The sequence below is a fragment of the Ailuropoda melanoleuca genome, chromosome 15 (genome assembly GCF_002007445.2).
Source record: "Ailuropoda melanoleuca isolate Jingjing chromosome 15, ASM200744v2, whole genome shotgun sequence".
Classification (NCBI taxonomy): domain Eukaryota; kingdom Metazoa; phylum Chordata; class Mammalia; order Carnivora; family Ursidae; genus Ailuropoda; species Ailuropoda melanoleuca.
In genome coordinates this window covers 30,621,509-30,647,267 of record NC_048232.1, presented here as the reverse complement: position 1 = coordinate 30,647,267, position 25,759 = coordinate 30,621,509, and the positions used below count along the sequence as shown (strand labels likewise).

The window sequence follows — 25,759 nt, the reverse complement described above, 5'->3', positions numbered from 1 at the left end:
CGCGGGCCGGGGCGGGTGGGGCGGGCGCGGGCGCAGCCCTTGTGAGCGCTCGGGACCCCGCGGCTCCTCCCGGGCGGAGCGCCGCCCGCCTCTCCCTCGGGGCTCCGGCCGCGGGGCGGGCGTCGGCCAGAGGCGCCCCTTCGGAGCCTGTCCTAGGAGCCGAGCCCGAACCCAGCCCTCCGGGGTGCGGGCAGAGCCTGGCCGGACGCCTCTCCGCCCGGCTGCAGGCGGTGGAAATCCAGCCTCAGGCCTTTCCCCGCTCCCAGGCCCCGCGGATAAAGGCTGGGGAAAGGGAACTTTTTTGGTTGGAGGAGAGTTTAATTACTCCCCACACGGCGGAGAGCGGCTGCATTTGTGCTCCAACACTGCCTTCGTCCGGGCGGGGCGAAGAGCCGAAGCCACGAGCCCTTTCCTCCGGGTCGCCCGCGGGCAAGGCCGGCCCGGCGCGGTTCGGGGGCAGCTGATGGGGGAGAGTCGCCGGCAACCCCAAGAGGGACACCCGCTTCCGTGGGCTGGCCGACGCTGGGTGGGCACGGAATCTCGGTGCTTGAGAGGCTCCCGTGCAGGACTCCTTTAAAAGGCACAACCCTGAAATCAGTCACTGAATTGAAAGTTTTCCTGCGAGGACCTCAGCGTTTACCTATCTGGAACTAGTTCCATGTGGTGCCGGGGCTGCGTAGCTAGGGCCTGATTTCGGAGTGGACGAGATTTCCCTTTTTCTTCGTGGAGTGATAACATTGTCTCCACTTAACTGCATTCCTCTACAATGTGTCAGAAGTGAAAAGGCATTTTGTTAAATTGTTTTGTCGGCTGTCTGTGTTTGACAACAGCCCACGCCTCCGAAGTTTCTGTCAAGCACCTGAGGATATTTCCTTTACTGTAGAGTAACGTTCGGGGGAAAGCATGTTCACTTAAATTTCTCATTTGTTTCCGGTAGTGGAGTGGCCTAGCTCCTGTGGGCTTTGGGGCAGCAGGCGAGGGGCCGGTGGCTTTGCCAGCCCCCGTGTATACTGTGTGCGTCCTCCAATTCTCTCTGCAATTAAGGGAGAAAAACTTGTACACTATTGTTTGGTTTTTAGTATATATTTGGAAGAATAGCTTAAATTTGGCCTTTTGAAGATAATCTGGGGGAACGTTTAGGAACCTGACGTAAAGATGGAAGTTGTTGACCATATTTAACCGCTCTAAAATGTTCCTTACAGTTGGTTTAACTGTTATTGAAAATCAAATAAAATTAGTGGAAATTGGGCACCCATTCATCTTGCAGTGCTGACAAGGGGAAGCATAACTCTCTAAACCTACATTTAGCATTTTAAAAGATTGTTTATGAATGGCAGTTTATGATCTAAATGTTCTAAATCAATAATCGGGTTGCATATGAACTTTGGAGACCAAAATAAGTTGTGAAATGAAAGGGAAATACAGTAATATAAACTAGACAGTGTGTCTGCATTACTGAATAGGGAGGACGAATAGGGAGGACATTTCCTTTCATTTTACTAATTTTACATGGTTAAATTAGTTCTGTTTCACTAGGCACACCATGGACATTGGTCGAAAAGCCTGTTTGGGAGATAAAAATGTAGTTGTTTGATTTGATCGAGTCATTCGTTCCTTCCACAGGAGTTCTTAAGCATTTACTATATTCAAGGCATTGTTCTGGGTGGTGGACATCTAGGGGCCCACTGGCTGCCTTGTGGAAGTTGGGAGTCCAAGAGTCTAGGACAAGAGGCTCCGTGGTCCTTCAAGTGAAGGAGATCATGTTGTGGACCATCATACTGTGGTGCAAGGAGAAGGGAATGTGTCTGGGGTGTTGGGCAGATGTAACTGAGGGGTCTTAGGGATAGATCTGGACCTTGTTTTTAAATATTAGTGGTAGTTGTTTCACAGTGACCTGGGAACATGGAAAGAGGAGTGCTGTTTTCTTAAGAGAGTCTGGGGAGGCATGTCTAAGAGAAAGGGCATATGAGCTGAGTTTTTAGAGGGTAAGTGTGAGATCATCAGGTGGAGATGGAAGGAAGGCTAATTCTCAGGAGGATGGTAGCATTGGAGTTGGATATATAAGTGAGAGGGAGGAGTCAGAGATGAGTCAGGGTGTTCTAAAATTATTTAAAGGCTCTTTCAGTGCAATTCACAGTTCAGTGGGTGAATTTTAAGATGGGCTTTGTAGTACACAAAGTTTAATCATTGGATCACAAGACTGTTGACTCTCAGATGTTGCAAGAACCTGAGTGTCTTCCAGGTTCATTGGTGTTTTTTCTTCTTATATTGTTAGGTACTGGTTAAGATTAAACTTTAGTCTTTCTTCTCTTTTCTCCTACCTTATTTCAGGTGATTATGAGATAAACACATATGAACACTTGCTTTAACTCTTATTCTTTCTTCTTTACCTCTTATTGTTTAATGGGACAAGGTAAATTTTGTATGATGAATTGGGTAGCCGGCTAACTGTGGAGTGGTGTTTAAGGTGCCAGGTGACACGTGGCTTGACAGACTCCCATCTGGTGGAGAAAAAATGTGGAAAGATCTGTTTATGGCTTTGTATAAAAATCAACTAAGTCCCCCCCCCAGCCCCCCAAAAAAAGAAAGGAAAAAGGAAAGACAGATACCAAGTCACTAAGGCTTTCTCTGCAATAAGCATTTTGTAGTGTGATGGGGCTATTATATTTGGCATTATATTTGAACTTTTTTCAGGTGAAACAAATCAGTTTTTCTGGACAGTCAAGTGGAGTGACTTAATACCAGAAATGTCCTCAATAAGCAGATATTTAAAGGCTTACATTTAGCCATAGCATTTTTTCCCCTCTAGTGAAAAAATGTTTTTCTGCTTATGATCGCTGATGGGTGAAAATGTCTTGGCTGTTCCATCTCTATCCACCCATCCTCATCCAGACCCTGTTTAAGGAGGGTGTTGCGCTAGACATTGAGAATTATGTTGCAGGAACTATTCTCGAGCACTGAGAGTTGGAGGACTGTCTGCTGTATATGTGTCTGTTCGTTCTTCTCGTGCCTGCAGCCTGACTCATCCTTGAATCCTGATGGACACAGGGTACAGAGCACCAACTGCAGTGACTTTTTAGTGTCGTGCCCTTGGTTTCTGAGGTTTTCTTCGCTGGCCACTCTTTATTTTGAGTGAATCGAGTCTGGCCCTGCAGCTTCCTATTTTTCCTGCTGTACAACCTCAATCTGGTTAGGAGAAAGATAAGAAAATCTTCATGTTTGTTCAAAAAAAATGTTGATATTTTGGAGGGCTGCTGTGTACAGAATGCTATGCCCTCTGGAGAAATAGAAGATGAAATTCTTGCACTCAAGAAGACCAGATGAGTACATAAAATGATAATAGTAGGTAGGAACATTAATTGGCAACAGCGTGGTACAGTCAGTCATTGCTTCTGGATTTCAGAGATGTGAGTGGTTGTTATGGCCTTGGGTTGGGAGGGGGATCCTATTCAGTCGCTAGAGTTGGTGTTGGGCTTAGTGAGTGGGATGGCTGGCCCTGCTAGAGGGCCAGGGCTTCCTAAATGAATAGTGGAGTGATCTCAGAAAGCACCTGCCTGGCTAAGATGTCTTGGTTCCGAAGGTCTGCAGTGGGGTCTAGGCGTGAGAGCATCTGCTGCAATTCTGAGAGGTGGGAGGGAGGGGATTGTAGGAACACAGGTGATTCAGGCCTTCCGGGCTAGTTTGGCTCCTGTCGAGCGTTCATGCCAGATGGTGGGTTGGGATCAGGAGGAGGATTGTGAATGCCAGGGCATGACACTGGGACTTTATACAGTTGGTTGGTATGGGAAGGAGTAGGGTATTTGGGCAGGGCAGCAGTATGGACTAATGGTCCTCTGGGAGGATATCTGGAACAGCCGTTTGGATGGGATCTGCCTTCCGTCTAAAATGCTGCTGAATGCTGAGTAAGGAATAGGAAAAGGGTAGAGTGAAGGAGGGGAGTTACTGGAACTTCTTAACTCACTGCTTTTCCCCATAGCTCTCTTCTCTTGGGGGGTGGTGGGAGCTTTGGATTGGGTTTGGAGACCTAGGTTTATTTATTATTGGTATTACAGTTTTTTTTTTTTTTAATTACCACTTAACTTTGGGCAAACTAACCCTACAGAAACTCATTTTTCCTATGTCTAAAGTGGGTTGTTCCCTTGCAGGGTTAATGTGAGTACTGAACAGATGATGAGTGTGAGACTTCAGTGCTGGGGCTGAATCACTAATGTTTTACTCACCAGTTTTACTTGCTGGGAAACTTTCCCAAGTATCCTATTATCCTGTTTGGTTTTTTCCTCTTTACTTAAGAAGGTAGAGTGTAATTTAATTAAAGAATAGGTAAAAATGTTAATATTTGCCTAAGCAGCACTGCAATCAGAAGAGGAAGTGTGTGCCTTTGTGTGTGTGTGTGTGTGTGTGTGTGTGTGTGTGTGTGTGATATAAATGCCAATATTGGCTTTACTCTAGGTTGATTATCTGGGCCTCTGGCCTTTGGGCCACTGCTTTTGTCCCTGAAGTATGGAAACCTGAGTTGTTTAATAGTGATTCGTTGTTTTTAAAACAAACTTGAATTTACAGACAGTAACTTTTGAAAATGTGCTTTTCTCTTTTTGGAGGGGGAGGACTGGTGATTACTAAAAACACATAAGTCATGGTTTTTATGAAAAATCTTAACAGTTGGTGTGAGATTTTCCTGCAAATACATATATAACTGCTTGTTGTTACACATTTACAAGCTTATTGAAACTTTAAGGAAAATTGTTATATTGTTGCAGAGTTTGAATGACAATAGAGGCAAGCATAAAAATAGTGGAATGAAATAAATATTGTTTTATTAATATTTTCTGTCTTCCCTCTCAAAAGTGAAAAAGAAATGCAGTGTGTCTGAAAGGCTGGTGTTTCTAAAATGCAAATCTCATTGTACTCTTCTGTGTAAGTGCCTCTTCACCTGCTTTCCCCAGAGGCCAGGTCCTGCCACCTCAGCACAGCCTGTCCCTTGTGGGACCCCTCTTGCCTCCAGCCTCTCCCTCACCGGGCTCCTCCATCCCATACTCCACGCTGCTCGCACGTTCCTGTTTCTTCTATCTTGAGCGTTTGCTTCCTCTGTGTCCGCTCCTTCTTTGTCCGCTTATCTATTGAGCCTTCTCCCACACCAGCCATCTTTGGGAGGCTGGCCCTGCATCCCAGGCTGTTTGAGGCTCTCCAGTTTGTGCCTCTCCTGGGGCCTTAGCTCCTGTACTGACCTGGATGAATGAGCTTTACTGTGTGGTACTTAAGTGTGTTTATCTACAGAGCACAACTGAGCTCCTTCTCCCTCTAGGGAAATGCTTGGGGGGCAATGGCCCTGCCTCAGTCTTACTTGTATAGCCAACATCTGCTGCAAAGGAATCTTACAGGTTGAGTAAATAAAAAGCTGAGAATAAACACATTGTACACATTATTACACAATAAGTATATTTTTACTTAGAAGACTGTATCACCAGCACTTTAGGGTTTGGTGTGTTTGGCATATTGGTACAAACAGATTATAATTGACACTAAGATTTAGTGTGTTTTGGAGTATCTGGAGGTTATTCTTTTGTGTCAGCTCTTTTGAAGGAGTTCGGTCTGTTTTCAGACCAAGCAGAGGGATAGTCATAGGGTTTGCACTGGGCCTGGTTCAAGGCAGGTGGCCAGAGCAGTGTGGGAATCTGGCCCTGAAACATACCTGTGTTGGGTCTGGCGCCTCTAATTCTGTTGGTTGGGATCCTTGGGTAAGTGCCAGCAGTAAACAGAAATGTTTAGGATCTGGATTCACAGAGAGTCTGGCTCACGTGAAGTGCTTCTTGGCTCATGGTGAACCTGGATGAGTTGGCCACAGAGGTAATACTTAGTCTCACTTGTACCACTAACCCATAGATAGATCTCCGTCTGTCCTGGGAGGTTTTACCTCCCTGTAGAGTTCGATGCAGCTCAGTGATGGTGGACACGTAATAGATGTTTGGAGCCTTACGCATTTTTTTGAAGGATGGAAAGAAATGTGTAAAACTGGTCCAGGGAGGTGATTTCCACAGTCCATTTTCCACAGGGTAAAATGGTTGGTTCAGCCTACACAGTTTGCTTTCCTTCTACGTGGCTACTCATACAACATGCCTAGCTAGGACCAAGGCCAATGGCAGCAGAGAGAGGTAGGGGATCAGTAAATTTATATAATTTTATGTATTTCGGTATCTTTTCTGTTTTACGTGGAAAATAGAGAAAACTTTATGAAAAGAAATGCGGAGTTGTGTGAACACGGTAGAAAGGTGATTTTTGTTTGTTTTTAGTCATTTGTTTTATCTTACTTAAGATTTTTTTCACTTGGAAGGAGTATGTACAAATGACTTTTTTTTCATAGCTTTATGTCTTGGGTCTGGCTTGCCATCTTTAGGTGGTTTATGACATTAAATATTACTTTTGCTAATTTTTTTCTTCTATCTGCTGATATTGGAACTTAGAAATAAAATTGAAAGCTCCATGTCCAAATGAATTGAAATGTCAGTTATTTAGTTTTTTTCTTAGACTATAAAATATACGTACAATAGAAATAAAAACATGTCCGTCCAAAAAATCATGTACATGGGTCTTCAAAGCAGCATTAGCTGTAACAGCCCCCAAATGGAAACAACCCAAATGTCCAACCAACAGAAGAAAATGTGGTTAATCCATTCATTAGAATATTACTCAGCCATAAGAGTGAATGAAATCCTCATTCATGTTGCAACATGGATGAAACTTGCAAACATTGTGCTAGGTGGAAGGGAACCAGTCACAGAAGCCCATGTATTATATGATTCTGTATATGCAAAATGACCAGAATAGACATAGAGAAAGTAGAGTAGTGGTGAGAGTAATGGAGAGTGGCTGCTCATGGGTTTGCTTTGGGGGTAATGCGAACGTTCTAGATTTAGATAGTGTTGGTGATTGTATGACTCTGTGAATATTGTAAAAATCTTTGAGTTGTACAGTTTAAATGGGTGAATTTTATGGTTTGTGATTCTATCTCGGTAAAGATGTTAAAAAATAGACTATATCAGTCACCATGAGCAAAGCTCACTTTTTAGGTATTTTATAGTTCCGAGAGTCCCATAAAACATGTATTACTATGTCAGAGAAGCTCAGAAATTTCAAGTGAAAACTGGCTATTTTTAGGAGTTTCCCATACACTGTGTAAACCCTGCTTTCTTGGGCTTCTTACTATGTCCTATTGCTGTCCAGTAAGCTGTTCACTGCTGAGCCTCCAAGTCCCCTGAACTCTCTTTGTTTACCTCTCTTCCTGCTTACAGGCTACCCCGACAATTCCCCTGGTCTCCTTCAGCCAGAGATTTCTTCCCGCCTAGCTCACCAGCTGCCTTTGCTGAATGAAGGTCGATTAGGAGGTTCCAAAGGTGTCCATAGTGGAAGAACTTCTCCACTTTTTGGTTTTGGTCCTCAGTCATTTTGAGCTTTAGCAAATCTCACAAGCTTGTGAGGCTCAGTTTTCCCATCTTCATCTTCCTGTGTTCAGAAATTCTGGGCTGGGCTCCTGTTGCCAGTCCCCAGAGCTAGAGACACTCCTAGCTAGTCTGTATGGTTCATTATGGTGCTCGTGGAACCATGAAGTCTGAGTGATGTGCAGTGGCTTTTCAGAGGAGCAGACAGGGGGCAGAATCTCTTACTCCACCCACCCTCCCTGTGAAAATATTTTGCTTCCCTTACTTTGAAATGATGGGGCTTGACCCCTAGGTCAAACACATGCTGTTGGAAGTTAGGATGTATTTTGCCTGGAGTGTCCTTTAGAATTCCTTACCATCTAGAGAGAAGGGTCTTTTAGGATAAATTACATGCTCAGAAGTCACTTAATGACACAATTCCTTTTGTGAAGTATAACTAAATATATGACAGTGCCTGATACTAAATGTAGGGTATGTGTATGCACACACATACACATAGGTAGTCTTGAAATTATATTGTTTTTATGGTAATATAAATTTAAGTGGTTTTAGACATGACAGGTCAATATTATTTTTCCCTTTTGATTATCTTTACTATTCAGACTCTGTATGACTTAATTTTTTGGAACTCAGTCATTTTTTTCTGGTGTATGGTTTTTCTTGTTATTTGTATCACATCCCTTTAGAGTGGAAAACTAATCTATATTATAGGGTTTATATTTTTGAAAAGGTCTGTTTGAGATATTTTACAATAAAAATCAATGCTTCCTTCTCTAGCACTTCAGAAAATAATTCACTGCATATCTCAAAAACCTAAGATTACTAAATACTAAAAATATGTTGTATTAACAGATTAAAAACACAAAGGAGAGTATCATTTTTGTGTAGATGGCTGATGTGAGACTGGGTTTTTTTCTGTTTCTTTTAAGTATACAGTAAATATTGGAAAAATTTTTTATGTCTGTGTTTTAATTTTCTGAGTCCAATATTAAATCTAGAATTAAAAAAGAAACTATTTTCCAGGGAACAAACTTTCTTCTACCACAAAGGCATTTAAGATGCATAATTTATAATTCTGAAACCCAGCGTGCAAAGTCATATGTGAATAATAGTTAGCTGGGTTCCTGCCCAGCAGGGTTATACTCTAAACTGAAATTTCTCTTATTCCAGCCAGCAGCACCTGCAGAAGAGGAGGTAAAATGTACAGGATATTGGTTCCTGATGTACCACCACACAGGATATGACTAATCACTGAATCCATTAAAGTTGAATGTAGGATTTGGTACTTTTACCACTTTGTTAGAGATCTGGGAAAAACCTTTCAAGCAAATCAAGAGGATCTATTAGTGAAAGTGCATTATTTGGATTGATAACTGTTTAAACAACCGCATCTGGCAGATTTGGGCATTTGCATTGTCTGAGACCTATGAAAGGAGTATATTTTAAATTTTGAAGGCGCATAGTGTCAGGAATATTTTTTTTTTTTTTCAAGGAAACTTGGAAAGCTAATAAAACCCTGAACTTTCTATGGTGGGGTCAGTTTTATCTGTTGTATTTTATGATCCACTTTTTAAAACACAGATGTTTGCAAAAACACAGTTGGCTGAAGGTGGAAAGTTTGGTTATGGATGTTTTCTCCCAGGAGACAGGGATATCAGAGTGACACACTCTGGACCAGGATTCAGAAGAGCAGATGATGTCATTTGTGTGTCTGAGAGCAAGAAGGGAAACCTCGGTAAGCCCAGGATCCTTGGTTTCTAGTGACACCGACTTCATGGGATTGTTGTTAGGGTTTGAAGAGAGAATGTAAAAAAAGCATTGTAGGGATAAAATGGAGTAGATGTTAGCTGTACTGTTCTTTCATTTTTGCGAAGAGTGGTTGCCAGTGATTAAGTCTCACTTGAATCAGCTCTTCTAAATTGTTTCTTCTCATCCTCATTAGATCTGCACTGGATGTGGGAAATTGAATTTGTGGTAAAACTGTTCTTCCTTAAAAAATCATGGAAACATTTTTCTGCAATTTAAGAAGTTAAATCCCAGTGACACTGATTTAGATTTTTCCAAGAGTCCACAGCAGAATAGCTTTTCCAGTTTTTGGTTTTGGCTTACAGTAGTTTTGAACTTTGGCAAGTCCTGCAAGCTCTGTGAGCCTCAGTTTTCCCATCTGTAATTTGGGAATGCTACCTTTTGGTTGCAGGAATGAACATTAAGTGACTTAATGTGGATAATGCTTCTTCATGTAACAGACTCTGAGTATTAGATCTTTTTCTTCAAGTTTTAAACATAGATTAGGTACAATTTTAATGGCTGATTCATAAAGTTGATTTTTATTTGATTTGTGATACCAAACTGTCATTTTCCAGGGTTAAAGGTTCTATGTTAAAGGGGTCACTTTTTTCTTTTGAAGTATTATAGAAATTCCAGTATTAGTATCTACTAGTGAATCAGTTGAAATTAGAGGAAAACAAATGTTTTGATCACCTAGTGATTAAAGCTGATTCTTTTTTTTTTTTTTTTAAAGATTTTATTTATTTATTTGACAGATAGAGACAGCCAGCGAGAGAGGGAACACAAGCAGGGAAGCAGGGGGAGTGGGAGAGGAAGAAGCAGGCTCATAGCAGAGGAGCCTGACGTGGGGCTCGATCCCATAACGCCGGGATCACGCCCTGAGCGGAAGGCAGACGCTTAACCGCTGTGCCACCCAGGCGCCCCTAAAGCTGATTCTTTTACGGATCAAGAGAAATGTGTTTGTCCAGCTGTCTTAGCCTGTGTCACTTTTTACTTACTCGTCTTTGCTATTAGCCCGTGTTACTTTCTAAAATTTCAGCTGCCATGCTGCTGGATCAAAGGAAATTATGTCAAATTTCTTTGCTATATTTTAAAAGACTGGTTTTGCATTTTCCATTTAAAAAATCTTTTGAAACTTGGGAAGAATAAAACTAAGAAACTATAAATAGTATTTATACTTATAAACTATGGAAATGTTTTTAAGAACTTCCACATTTATTAACTAGTAGTAGTTCTGAGAATACCCTGGAGTTCAAAGAGATGATCTGAGTTGTAAAATAAAATGGGAAAGCTGACATTTTTGTGACCTCTGTAATCCTTTATTATATAGGCCTCTATAATTCATGTACCCGTACTACTTCTTTACTCTTCTCTGTATCTTAAGAAGGTGATTTTGGGGAGCTAAATCAGCAGTAAATTAACACAGAACATATTTTGCTTAGGTAGGTAGGTATAAGGATTGACAGATTGATGCAACTTTTAATGCTTTAGTTCAGCTAAAGGCACCCAATGGCAGTCATCTGAAGACTTCACCCAAGAGTTGACCTATTTATCATACTAAATAGGGAGTGGTGTCTTGAAGCCTTGCTCAGGTTCTGAGCATGGATGGCAGCATCACTATGTCAGACTTGCCAGGTTGTCAACAATGGACTCTCTTCCTATTCTAGGGACTCACCTCCTCTCATCTTTCCATACCACCATTTCGAAGGTTATTTTTCTCTTTGAGAGCCTTAAACATCTTATTAAAATAATTTCTCCCTCTCTCCATATGTGTTTAGGGCAGTTGCTAGGTAATGATTAAAATAATAAAACTTTATCTCTTTGGGCAGTGTTCATATTTTGGCTTTGATCCCTTCTAGTGTTTGTTTGTAAACATTGTTTCACATGAGTGCATTTGAAATTGAAAGGTTTTGTTTCATACAGGACGTGAAAAAGAGACATGGCCACATGGGAGATCGGAATTTCGCTCTCTTTTCCCTTCACAACTTCCTGAGTTTTTGTGCTTTGCTAATGAATGTGTTGAATGGTGCTTTCAAAAACTTCCCAGAATAACTTTCCAGTTGTATAACAAAAGTGTAGAGAAACAAGCTCTGGAGGAATTTTTTTTGTTCCAGCTTTATTGAAGTATAATTGACAACATAATAACTTTTATTTATTTTTTTTTAAAGATTTTATTTATTTATTTGAGAGAGAGAGAGACAGCCAGCGAGAGAGGGAACACACGCAGGGGGAGTGGGAGAGGAAGAAGCAGGCTTCCAGTGGAAGAGCCTGATGTGGGGCTCGATCCCAGAACTCCGGGATCACGCCCTGAGCCGAAGGCAGACGCTTAACGACTGCGCCACCCAGGTGCCCCGACATAATAACTTTTGAAGTGTATAATGTGATGATTTGATAAACATTGTGAAGAGCTTTCTTTGAGTTAATACTCTGCATCCATCACCTCACGTATTTACCTTTTTTTTTTTTTTTCCGTTAAGAACTTTTCTATTCTCTTGGGGAGTTTGAGATAGCTTAGTCTTTTTGAAAGGTGGATGGTGTGCTTTGGATCTTTAAACTGAAGCTGAAGAGCTTTTGGTCCTGGGCTGTTTTTCCTACCTATGAGGAGGGAAGCTGCTTTCTTTCTAGATTTCAGGGGAGTGGTATTTTCAGCTTAGTCTTTGCTTTTGGTGTTATTAAGCTTTTTAGGTCAGCGCTGATGATCGAAGGCTCTTACACAAGATGTGCGGTATTGAGGCATTATTACTTGCCTATCAGGTTGGGTAGATGTTAAGAAAGCACCTTTAACTGTGATACCTATCATGTTTTCTCAGCCCCAAGTCACTGAGGAGTTTCAGAGGGGTTGGAGGAGAATCAGGGAAGAGCGGTGTCAAGAAATAGTGGTGGTTACACTATTGTGAACAGTAGTGGCTAGAGTTTATGGGGCATTTTGTGGCTCAGGCCCAAAGCGCTGGGCTCAGTGCTTTGTGTGTATATGGTAATCCAGGAGAGTGGAGGGAGCTATTGATGCAGTCCCAAGCTACAGGTGAGGACACTTAGGCTGAGAGAGGATAAGAAAGGGGCAGAAGGTTGCACATGTGATGCACGACGGCCTGGCCTTCCTAGGCAGACCCTTCCGACTCCAAAGCCTGCACTGTTGAGTTACTCCTCCATGACAGACTGCCGTGGCCCTTGCACTTTAGGATGTCGCAATTCCATGAGAGTAAATAATGCCCGCAGGCACACTTTCAGAGCCAGTAGTGGATTCCTTTTACATGCTTCTATACGCTGCTTCTTGGAATATTCTCATGGTCCCTCTCCCATTCCCACACCAGAGTGCCAAGGGTGGCCTGGCTGATGCTGGCGAATACGTGCTTCTGGCCTGAGGCCTCACTCTCGTGAATGCGGGTCACAGCCTTGTTTGACTGTGGATCAGCTTTATTATCTTCAACATGGCATTGCTATTTTTGTCAGCATGGCTCCTTATGTCCTACTGAAGTAGGGAAAAGTGGACAGATAACCAGGCTTTTTTTTTTTTTTTAGTTTTTATTTTAATTTCACTTAGTTAACATACAGTGTTATGTTAGTTTCAGGTGTACAGTACAAGTGATTCAACACTTTCATACGTCACCTGGTGCTCATCGTGACAAGTGCACTCTTTAATCCCCATCGCCTGTTTCAACCCATCCATCCCCCTCCTCTCTGGTAACCATCACTTTGTTCTCTATAATAGTCTGTTTCTTGATTTGTCTCTTTTTTCTTTGCTCGTTTGTTTTGTTTCTTAAATTCCACGTATGAGTGAAATCATATGGTATTGGTCTTTCTCTGACTGACTTATTTCGGTGAACAGTATACTCTCTAGCTCCATCCATGTCATTGGAAATGGCAAGATTTCATTCTTTTTTATGGTTGACCAATACTCCATTGTGTATTTAGACCACATTGTTATCCTTTCATCAGTCGATGGACACTTTGGCTCTTTCCATAATTTGGCTGTTGTAAATAACGCTGCTATAAACATAGGAGTGGATGTATCCCTTTAGGTTAGTGTTTTTATATTCTTTGGGTAAATACCCAGTAGTACAGTTACCGGATTGGAGGGCAGTTCTATTTTTCAGTGTTTGAAGAAACTCCATACTGTCTTCCAGAGTGACTGCACCAGTTTTCATTCCCACCAACAGTGCACAAGGGTTCCTTTTGCTCCAGATCCTCTCTAATACCTGTTACTTCTTATGTTGTTGATTTTAGCCATTCTGACAGGTGTGACGTGGTATCTCATTGTAGTTTTGATTTGCATTTCCCTGAAGGTCAGTGATGATGAACATCTTTTCCTGTGTCTGTTTGCCATCTGGATTTCTTGGGAGAAATGACTGTGTCTTCTTCTTCTTCTTTTTTTTAAGGATTTTATTTGTTTATTGGATAGAGAGAGACACAGCAAGAGAGGGAACACCAGCAGGGGAGTGGGAGAGGGAGAAGCAGGCTTCACACTGAGCAGGGAGGCTGATGTGGGGCTCAATTCCAGAACGCTGGGATCATGACCTGAGCTGAAGGCAGACACCTAATGACTGAGCCACCCAGGCACCCCTGTTTGTGTCTTCTGTGCATTTTTAATTGGATTATTTTTTGGGTGTTGTATAAGTTCTTTATATATTTTGGATACTAATCCTTTATCATATATGCCATTTGCAAATATCTTCACCCATTTTATAGGTTGCCTTTTAGTTTTGTTTATTATTTCCTTTGCTATGCAGAAGCTTTTTATTTTGATGTGTCCCAGTAGTTTAGTTTTGCTCTTATTTCCCCGGACTCAGGACACATGTCTAGAGAGAAGTTGCTATGGCCGATGTCAAAGAAGTTACTGCCTGTGTTCTCTTCTAGAATTTCATAAAAACCATAAGTTTCAGGTGTCACATTAGGTCTTTAATCCATTTTGAGTTTTCCCAACACAATATTTGTTGAGGAGACTTTTTCCCATTGGATATTCTTTCCTGTTTTGTTGAAGATTTAGTTGGCCATATAACTGTGGGTTTATGTCTGGGTTTTCTATTCTGTTCCATTGCTCTGTGTCCGTTTTTGTGCCAGTACCATACCGTTTTGATTACTGCAGCTTTGTGATATAACTTGAAGTCCGGAATTGTGGTGCCTCCCAAGCTGCTGTTCTTCACACGGGTTTCACCAGCCTTCCTTTGGACTGCTTGCACTGTCAGGGTGGGCTCCCGTAACCACTCCTCTGGAGGCCACTTCAGTTCTTCCCCGCTGCCCCTGAAGTGCTGTGCACTTAGCAAGCCAAGAACCTAGCACTGTGTTGACAGCGTTTGTGGCGTGACTGGTGAGAGGTGATCATAACAGGAAGTAATTTCCTCAAGGGTGCTTTCAGAGCTGCAAAGTACAGTTTTAGAATGTTGCCTTCAAATATAGTATAGCTATAGGAACTTGCTAGTACGGAATTTTATAGCTCCGATAGCAATGCCTGTGTAAGAATTTTTTATCTTGTTCAGCAATGTCAAATAACACCTAACCATAAGTTGATTAGTAAAAATATTGTTTGAAAATTAATGTATATTTAGGTATTGTTGCATAACCAACTACCCAAAACTTAATGGCGTAAATCAACAACTATTTAATTATGTCTCATGATTTTGTGGGTTGAGAATTTGGACAGGGCTCAGCAGAGTGATTCTTCTCCATTTGGGTTTATGTGGGGCTCTTCGGGGTGGGGGGGGCAGATGACTTGGTCTGGAGGGTCCTAGATGGCTTCATTCACATGGGGGGTGCTTGGTTGGCGTCAGCTGCCACGCAGCACAGCAGCAGAAGCGGGATACAATGTGTGGGACGGTCCTCCAACTGCATGTGCTCCCAAGAACACTGAGTGTATTTGAGTGTGTGTGACCCCGAGGGATTTGTGTGGCTCCTGGATTTGTAAGTTGCTAGAGGCAAATTTTCAATTCCTGTCTAAAAATGTATGAGCCTTCTCTTTCCCAAACCTACCTCCTATGCCCCTCAGTCCTTTTGATATGAAGATCATTTTTATACTCCTCGAGGCCAGTATTTCTCCGTGTTTATTCCATGGCACGTTAGTAAACAGTATATGGAAAAAAGAAAAAAAAAAAAAACAACCAAGAGCACCTACACATAGCATCTCTAGCATGAGGTCTCAGGGTAGTTGGATTTCTTATGCTGTGGTTCAGGGCTCCTACAGAGACAGGAAGAGGACACTTTTGAGACCTAGGCCTAGAAGCCACCACAGCACCATTAACCCCTCTCTTCTATGTACCAAACCAGTCATTAAGTGGCCTGGATTCCAGGGGAGAGGATATCCACTCCTCTTATTAATGCAAGGAGGTCAGCTCTTAATTTGAGTGTGGCTATCTTTTTCTGCTATAGAAATGTGTGAATGCAGTGTGTGTGTGTGTGTGTGTGTGTGTGTGTGTGTGTGTTGCATGTAACATTAAACATTTAGTCTTTTATTGTTTTGTGTCATGTTTTTAAAAATTGTCCTGTTTTTGGCCTGGGCACCAGTCATAAAGTATATATCCTGAACTTTTGAAGCTGACAAACCTAAGAAGTAGTTTGTGTTCATAATTCCTGAGTTCAAAGATCTGACAGCTTTCCCAGGTTACTCAGTAGAAAGAGATAATGGTAATAACACCTTGAGTTTATGTGGCATCTTCTCTGAGAGGTTCAAAGTGTTTGTGCCACTCATGATTCCTTTATTGGAATGTCCTCTGAGGTAAATAAGCCACAGTACCCCTCAAGGTCATACACAGATGAGGAAATGAAGTAGTTTGGTCAGCCTGCGAGTGAACAGTGTTCAGAAGGCTGCCTTCCTCAGACCCACATACTGATTAGAACTTGAGTATGAATTTACCTGCCTTAGATGTGATTCTGGAAAATGGTGGAGATTGACTTTTGTACATTGGTAATGTTTTACATTATATACCATTTGCCAGAGAAGTGCCATATTTAAAGGAGAGCTAGTTATTTTTCTAATGTGTTTTGTTTGCTTTGGTAGGAGCTTATGGGTATTGCATCACAGGGGTATTTCACTTTAATGGATTAAATTCCACATGCTCAGCAGAGACAGAGTGGAAAAGGTAAAGGCAGTTATAGGGTCACCCCCTTAGTGAATGTGTGGTGTGGCCTGACGGTGACATTGGATTTGAGAAAACTTGTATTCATACATGTCTCCCCACCCCCCCGCCACTCCTCCACGCCTCGTTGTGGGAACACCTCCTAGTGCCTGTGCTTATGGTGATTAAATGGAGTTTTTAAGGATAATTTAATTGTACGTTAAGTTTACCCCTGCCATTTAGAGCCTAAACTTTGAGTAAGGTGGAACTCCATTGTAATGCTCTAAATGTGATATTGCTTACATTCGTTCAGTTTGGCTTAAAATGAAACACTTTACATATGATTGGTGTGCGTTAGGCTTTGGGAAGAAACAGCTCTTCAGCCAGAATTTGTGTTGGCTAGCTCCTGGTTCACGCATGTCTACCCCCTGTGAAGTGACCTACTCTATGTATTTCCAGCAGTGTAAACTTCATCACAACATTCTCTGGTACAGAGAAGTCCATGGATTCTGCGTGGCTTTCCGAGTAAAATTCTAATTTGTCGGCCTGAAAAGAGACCCCAGCCTGGCTTTTTCCCTTTATCTCCCTGTATCCCTCTTCAGTCTGCCCCATCGTGCTGAGTTTCCCAATTCCTTTGACAACGTACACGTCCCTTGGCCTCGGATTCTCTTCCTTGTTCTCCCTCTCTCCTTGGTCCTTCCACTGTTTCTTGACTGCTGCCAGCACTGTGCTCTTTTGTTCAGAAAGCTTAAGAGGCTCCCTGTTACTGTCAGGAAGGATCCCTGCTCCCCTTGGGTGGCATTCGGGGCTGTCTGAGTGGCCCTGGGCTTCCTTCCCTTGGACAACATATGCCATGGCCTGGGGCCACGCTGGCTCACAGCCCTAGGCACACCCCAAATGGTGGCTTCCCTGACTCCCCACCCACAGCCCAGAGAGATTCAAAATTCGATAAGTTAAAAGAGATACAGGGAATCATGACCCAAATATGTGCTTTTTGAAAGGAAGTTACCCCAATAATTTTGGCTGTGTTATTACGTGTTTTATTACTTGTAAATAATTAAAAGTGGGTGAGCTTTTAAGAGAAAATAAGCATTTACCAACAGAAGGTATTTCTTAAATGTTTCTCTTCAGTGTGGTGTTCTTTCTAGCTGCCTATCTCCAGTGAAGAATCCAGTGCTCTCTGCTTTATGCTGCTGACAACTGTGGCTTGACACATTGGATTTACTGTGCTCAGATGTCACCATAAATATTATGGCTGGATATAAAAGTTCCAGGTGGTGGATGGCTTGTCTGTAAAGTGGATAAAAGAGGGTGAAATGTATCCTTTGTGGAAAGATGGGGGTTCTTGAAGACTGCAGGGCAGCTATGACTAATGCTGTAGTTAGTTAAGAAATCCTCCTTTGGCTGTGTGTGGCCAAAAGGTTTTGTTTTTTTTTTAATCTTTTATAATTAAGTCTGAATGAATATTAAGGTGTGTTTCTTTGTATTAGCTGTCCTGTGAGGAGTAGCATCTCTGAGACGTGGATAATGGCAGAACAGGTGCTGCTGTGTTAATGGAAACATTTTTTGAATTGAGTTAACAAATTGGACTGGTGGCTTGAACTGAGTATTGAAATACTGTCATCACTTACGTTCTGTCTCAGAATCAGGAAGACCCTTTAGATTCTTGTGTTGTCGCAGACCTCCCGCCCCCAGTGTCGGAAAAAGGAAGAGATCCATGCAGACAGAGCCTGTGGTGGGGGGGCAGGTGCGCGTTCTGCAGGGACCCCATCCATCCTGGAGGGATCTGAGAGGTCAGGGAAAGTTAGACGAAGCTGTCAAAGCAGGAAGCACCAGAGCAAGTCCACATGCAGCTCAAGGATGGCATCTTAGAGTCCCGGGCCCCTGACCGAGGAGGTGCCCAGGGGGCTCTCTGGTGTGAGGTGATGCTTTCCCACCTCACCATGGTTCCTCATTCTTGTCTCTTCCCAACAAGGTGGAAGCAGTTCTTTTGAAGAACTAACTTGTCCTTTAAATCAGAGTATAGCATTGGCTTGGACCACAATTGCCCGAGGAGCCGTGCTGGCCCAGGCTTGTGTGCTGAGGGCAGGGCTAGGGCCACTGGGCACTGTCACGACACTGAGGGTGTCCCACCGGCTGGCAGTTGTTTGGGAGCTTTGCTAGCTCTGGTCTGGCCGTTGCCAGCAGCCCAGTGGAGCTTGAGGGATGCTCAGGTCAGGGCTGGCCAGACTTAGCTTAGGGTGGTCTCAGCTGCCTGTGGCCTCCTGCAGAGCCATTGCTCTGTGGTGACAGATATTGCCTTCTGCACCTCTCATAGTGGCCTAGAACATGAGAACGTGGTAATGCCTGCCTGGCCAGAGCATGTCTTATAATGTTCTTATAGAAAAATAATTTTTTTTGTTTTACCTCACCGAATAGAGGAAGAAGTGCTTTAAAATAGAATTAGTCTCTCCCTTGTATTTGTTTCTTCCAGTGGAATTCTCTTATATTTTATGATGGTCTGAGGTTATCAACCAAAGTGTGTGTGTCCATGTATGTGTCCTCTGAGTGTGTGTGTTCACGTGTGTGTATGTCCGTGTGTGTCCTTGTGCACGACATCTGCATGTATGTGCACCCATGTGTGTGTGCATGCGGGAGGCTGGGATGGAAGGGCTTTTTGTAACTGTTTGAGTTTTCCAGTAAAAGACTTGGGATTATATTATAGTCATAAGCCGTCTTTCAAGTAATAAATGATTTTCTTATATAATTCCATGGATTAAAAAAATGCAGTCGTTTTTTATATGGTTCAGTAAATCTTTTAAAAATCGATCTTGGCATGCATTGCTGGAATGTTTAGGAAAAAAACTTTTCATCTTTTTCTTCTTTTTTTTTTGGTATTAACTCAGCTATAACTTAAATTTTCCTACTTCATTTTAAAGAGGATACTCACTATTTCCCCCCTTTCCCCCCTCATTTTCTTATAACCACTGTATTGCATGAATTCTGGTTCTTCAGCAGGACTGGCTATGAGAGAAGTCAGTGCTCCAGTGGGGTGGAGGGGAAATCAGGGCAACGAAGAGCTTGCTCCCCTTGTCAGTGGCGGAGGGCAAAGGCTGTAGGTTTCCATTCTCATTACTTTCAGCTAATCTGTTGTGGCTGCCCTGTGCTGTTACAGGCAGAATAACTCCCCCTGCCCTTGTTTATGTATCAGCATCATTACTGTGCATGCGTCCTTGGGGATCTGACTGATTGGTAAATTAGTGCTGGCAGAGGAAGCCCAAGACAATATGCAAGTGTTTTATTTAAACAAATACATTCTACAATTTATTTTATTGGATTTTGTCCTTTGAATTAGAACACCACAAGTAATCCTATTACAGTCTGGAAACTGCTTGCTCACACCCGATTACAGGCTTCAGTGTGTGGCTGTTGCCTGTGAAAGCACATAAGTCTTTAATAAATGAGGCAACTTCCAGATTCATCAATAATTAACCAGGAATATGACAAGTTTTATCCTAACCCAAAGCTGCACAGTGCTTCAGACAATCTGCTCCTGCAGATGAAATCTCTTTGTACTTCATGATTCAGCATCCAGAGCACAGGATTCTTCCACAGAGGCACTGGTTTGAGTGAGCATAATGAAGGTTTTCTTGAAAAATGTTAAGCATTAATTGTTTCCAGTAAAATAAACACATACTTACAGAAAACTTGGAATGTACAGATGATTGCATAGAAGACAGTGTCACCCATCGTTTCACCATCCAGAATAATCTAAAATTTTAGTATTTGTTTTCAGTCTTTCTTTTTGTCTGTGTATGTGTAAATACAGATGCTTTTTTAAGCAGTTGAGATCATGATTCATATATAATTGTTTCTAGTTATTTTACTTGATATATTTGCATTTTCCCATGTCTTTAAAAATTGTCATAATAAATTTAAAGGCTGTGTAGTATTTTTTGTACAGATACATACATATTTAATTATTTGCCTATTACTGGAAATTTGTTTCCCTACTTTTCACCATATAAAAATAATATCATAATCTCAGTGCATAAAATTTGGTCCAGAGTTTGGATTATTTATGTAAGTTAGGTGTCTGATTATTGGGTGGGAAGTCATGGACATTTTGAAGGGTCTCAGTTTATACATTTTGCCAGTTTGCTGTCCAGAGAAGTTGTGCTAGTGTGCCCCTGGCTGGCATGGGAAGTTGCTTCCTGGATCAGTGTTGTAGCCGTGAGTCCCTGGGCTCAGGAATAGGGCTCCAGTCTCATTTGGTTCATCTGTTAGCCGGGCTGTAATTCCTGTATCTTCTTGATGTAGATTAAATGAGAGATAGATATGTAAAGGGGGCGCCTGGGTGGCTCAGTTAGTTAAGTGTCTGCCTTTGGCTCAGGTCATGATCCCAGAGTCCTGGGGTCGAGCCCCATGTTGGGTTCCTTGCTCAGCGGGAAACCTGCTTCTCCCTTTCCCTTTCCTCCCCCTACTTGTCTTGTGCTCTCTCTCAAATAAATAAATAAAATCTTAAAAAAAAAAAAAAGATATGTAAAGGGCCTGATGGAGAGTTTGGCCCAAGGTAGGCAGTTGGTGCATGGTAGTTGTGGTGGCCAATAATCTGTCCGGTGTCTGGATTCTTCCGTGTTAATGGAACGGAGTGAAGAAGTGGGAGATGAAAGGTAACTACATCAGTGTGTTCTGTACTTTCAGGGAGACACAAAGTCCTTCTTTGGATGGGGATTCTATGTAAGATAGTTCAAAAACCAGTGTTTAATATTTAAAAAAAAACCAAACTTTTCCTGAAAATTTTATGTAGAGTGGAATTCAAAATTTTATGTAGTGTCCAGATAATTTCACATCCGTCCTCATAGCCCAGCTCTGTCTTACCAGACCCTTGCATGAGTCTGGCCTGTTGGGGGCTTGGTCAGTGCATGTCAGGTGCCTCTTCGCTCTGTGCTTTGCGTGTGGGATGACATTTTTCACGACTTTTCTGCTAGTCTGACTGGATTATGGCTATGCAGTCTGTCTTTTGTCTGCTTTAAGGCATACATTTCCTTTGCCTCTTTGGTCTTCAAGGATTCCTTCCATCTTTAATGAGACACAGAAATGCTAAGTAACTGCAGCATTGTTCATGTAGCTGCTGAAATGCTCTCACCTTATTCAACCAGTTGTAAAGCATGTCTACTCTTCGCAGTTTCCTTGACAGCTCTTATCTGGCTACTCACCTTCATCCACTTATCTGATCAACACCTGTCTTTTGTTAAGATTCTGATGTTTTGGAATCAAATATTTTGTCCTTTTCTTTTGCGTCTGTGGCACTTTTCCCCATTACATGTGAGGAATTTGTCCTTGTTATCTATTGTGTTCGGGCTATTCTGTGCTTGTTTAGTACTATTCATATGAACTGGGTTTAACCTTTGTATTCCTGAGGCACATACTAGATTTGTTGGTACTTGTGTTAAGTCTCCCAGAGATTGAGAAAAGCTGTAAAAGACCTAGTAGTTTTTCAGTTATTTGACTTTGAGCTGGTTGTGGTGCTACTTTTTAGACTGATTGTTTTAGAGAACTGTTTAAAAGCTTCTGCAGCTGTGTATACCTGTTTTTGGTGTGTGAACTACTTAGAATAATGATGCATATTAGTTGCTTTTTCTTTGTCATCTGCATGACATTTTTGGACTTCTTCATTTTTTTTTTTTTAAGATTTATTTATTTATTTATTTATTTATTTATTTATTTATTTATTTATTAGACAGAGACAGCCAGCGAGAGAGGGAACACAAGCAGGGGGAATGGGAGAGGAAGAAGCAGGCTCCTAGTGGAAGAGCCTGATGTGGGGCTCGATCCCGGAATGCCGGGATCATGCCCTGAGCGGAAGGCAGACGCTTAACGACTGCGCCACCCAGGCGCCCCCATTTTTGGACTTCTAAAAAAGCAATANATATATATATATATATATATATATATATATAGCGTGTATATATATAGGAAAAGAAAGGTACAATCACAAAACTCAATTTTAAGTTTTAAAAATGTCTGAGGTAAGCAGTAAGCATCAGAAATGGATACATTTTAAGTGAATCTTTAGAGCATGTTATTTAAATAGAAACATTAATTGGATCAGTGTGTGGATCTCATACGCTGTTCTCCTCATACACTGGCAGGCTTCTCCATTCCTTTCTAATCCCCAGATGTAATGAGATGCCTCTGACTATAGTTACTTTCAGTTGCCATTCATAAAATTGTTGGTCCGTCTTCTCAGGTGGCAGTGGTGTTTACAATGCCTTTAAGAATGTCAGAGTTGTTCTTCTATTTCCGAATAGACTACTTGCCGTTTCCCTTACGAGGCCGGTTCTGCTGCAAAACTTCTATTTTCACGTCCGGTGGGTATTGTTTGTTCATTTGGGCTTGTAGTCCAGCATCAAATGCTATACCATCACTTGGCCACTTTTAGTCAATGATTATGGGTCAGAGCTTTGACCAGAACACAAAATAGTTCACAGAAAGAGTCATGTGGGTTATCCTAGCCTTCTACAGCGGTATGGATTTCAAAGTGCAAAATTAAGGAAATAAGGACAAAACTGTTGAAATCATGAATTTAGATTTCTGGGGTTTCAAAAGCATAATTATGTGATACTTGTGCAAGTTTTTGGTGATTGAGGTCATTTGAGATTTGAAGAACCATTCATTTTTAAAAGGATAAAATTATTTCTCATTTGTGTGAGTAAAAATGAAACCTAACATCCCATCCCATAGCTTCACTATGTGGACTGAAATAAATCTCCAATATCCATTTTAACCATTTTCAGCAGTTCTGAGGCAATGAGGAAACTTAGTTGGTGATTAGATTTCTGATACGAACTTTTCAAAGAGGACATTCAGAGGTAAAGATTGAGACGAAGGAATACTAGTAACGTTAGTATCGTGATGTACATAAGTGTGTCTTCCTGCCCATGAACAGTTGTGTCCCCACTTGACGGTGTGGGAGAGTTTAAGATACTTTCCCAAAGTTCCACAAAGTTATATAGAAGAGACAGGAAAAGAAAAGGGAAGAAAATCTTTTAGAAAGTGTATTTGAAAATACCAGGAGAAGGCTTATCTCCATTTAGACTTGCCGTTTTATTGATGTCCAGCTCTTCATTAGGGTAGAGTAAAACATCTGAAACATGTGGGTCCTTTTTCTCTCCTCCCATCTCACAAGGGGCTANCAGAGGAGCCTGATGTGGGGCTCGATCCCATAACGCCGGGATCATGCCCTGAGCCGAAGGCAAATGCTTAACCGCTGTGCCACCCAGGCGCCCCTAATTTTTATATATTGCTGTTTATTTTGTATGGCTTAGATGACTATTATTAACTTTTTAGAATACTTTAAGTATTAGAAAGTTGGTTATAAAGCTGGCAGCTTCATAAACCACTTATGAGATGTGTGTTTTATATATAGTATGCTTCCAGATAGTTAAAGGAATGCATTAAATGATTTGAAAACATACTAAGCCAATAATAATGTCTGTTTTAGAGTGATGGAGTATGGTGGTTACCCCTCTTTTTGTTTCTAAAGTTTTTATAATGTGATTGCTTATATTTTTGTGATAAAATTAAAACTGCATAATCTCTTGCTTTTATTTTAAACGTGTTATAGGAGTTTTATAATCTTTTTTTTTTTTAAAGATTTTATTTATTTATTTGACAGAGAGAGAGACAGCCAGCGAGAGAGGGAACACAAGCAGGGGGAGTGGGAGAGGAAGGAGCAGGCTACTAGTGAAAGAGCCTGATGTGGGGCTCGATCCCATAACGCCGGGGATCACGCCCTGAGCCGAAGGCAGATGCTTAACTGCTGTGCCACCCAGGCGCCCCAGGAGTTTTATAATCTTAAATAATAACACACACACCCTGAGGTGATTACTTCAAATTAAAATTGAAGTCAGTTAGAAATATTTAGAAGTTTAAATAAATGTACTTTGAAGAGAATATTTAGAAAGCAAAAGTTCTGTATGGGAGTTACATCATTCACTATGTTAAACTTCCAAATTAATGCTTTTTACCTGTTGTCCCTTGGACAACAAATAATAATAAATTATTCAAAATAATTCAACTTGACTTAACCAAATCTTAACTTTCAGCACATTGACAAAGAGGGTATTCTTAAAAATGTTTTAACCTAAATAAGGTTTAAATGCTCGCTTTAAGTCCTTCTCGGACTCAAGCTGCCACACAGAGGAAAATACATTAACCTCAGTAAATTGTTGGTTGAGGGTAACAACATTTATGGTAGGGAAAATAATTCTTAGTATTGCAAGTCTTCAGATCAGCCAGAAGTGGAGTGGTCAGTCTTAAAATGTTTTGATGTCATTGTGAGAATTGTGGTTATTTAAACAGAATGGGTGTAGCAGTAATCTTAAAATTTTGTGATGGTGAAACATGGAGGGATCCTGAGTGGAGATTTTTCTGTGTGTTCCCGGGTTGGTAGAGCACCCCTGATTCGCTCTGAGAGTGTTGTGGTCCTCCTTCAAGAGTCCATAGGGAGCGTTTCTAAAACTTGACTCCTGCACTCAGTGGAGGAGGCTGGGTGCTGCCTCAGCTTTCCTAGAGCTTCTTCCAATCTGTAATGAGTACAAGGGCAGCTCTTCTCACACTGCTTGATCAAAATGTGTTTGGGTTCCATACTGTCCTTCAGTCAGACTCCGTAATTTGTTAGTGTCTTCCTTTGCTACATGCAGTTGGATCCAGAAGCTAGCGAGGATGATAGTTGAAGGAACATTATGTCAAGGTGTATTCCCTTACTTTGATCTCTTTACAAGTTAAAAATATCTAAAAATTAGAGCAACTGTGTCATAATTTCTCAGTAGGTGCCGGATTTAGGTATCACCTTTTAGAATGCTTAAGCGCTGTGAAGAGAAAATTCCATTAATTATACAGTTTTGTTTTTCTAAAAAGTTCAAAAACCTCTCTAGTGTTACCTTGTGATTGCTGGATCCGTATAGGTCAGTGTTGGATTATCTAGCATAGCTCAGTGTTCTCTGATGAGTTCACAGGTTGGCTTTTTTACTCCATAGAACTGTGAATGCTAGGTCAGTGGTGATATTTTGTGTCTTTTACACTCTGTATAGAGGTAGAGTGCCCAGCACTACAGTCGAAATTGTTGATTTCCGTTTGGCTCCCCTCCCCCAACTTTCCCTCCCAGAAGCCCTTATTTATTCAGGAAAAAATAATTGAAATTAAATGTCTTTTAGGAAAAGGCATGATGTATTTAGAGGATCAGATCCAACCTGGTTTTAACAGTGTATTATAAAATCATACTAACCTTTTCTGAGGTCAGACTCTTGGTTTTATAAGTTTTCTCTTGTTAATTTTCCTTTTGAATCAAGTATTAGCTGTGAAAGAAGCTGAAATCTGATGGTTCTCTTGATTCTGCTCTTTTTTCCGAATGTGGAAACCACTAGAAACCAATAAGAAGAATGGGAGGTGATTAAAGAACAGACAGGAAATACCAGTTCCCCTGGCCAAGCACCACAGCTCATCCCA

General features: G+C 41.5%; 1 protein-coding gene across 1 annotated transcript in view; it reads left to right on the top strand.

The window, feature by feature from the left end:
• Positions 1-24: 24 nt before the first annotated feature.
• The window catches only part of PARD3 (par-3 family cell polarity regulator), a 656,403-nt gene continuing 630,668 nt past the window's right edge, over positions 25-25,759 (top strand). Inside the window, exon 1 of the mRNA XM_034644391.1 lies at positions 25-526. Coding sequence (XP_034500282.1) covers positions 464-526 — 63 coding nt within the window. The 5' untranslated portion in view covers positions 25-463. The remainder of the gene's footprint in view (positions 527-25,759) is intronic.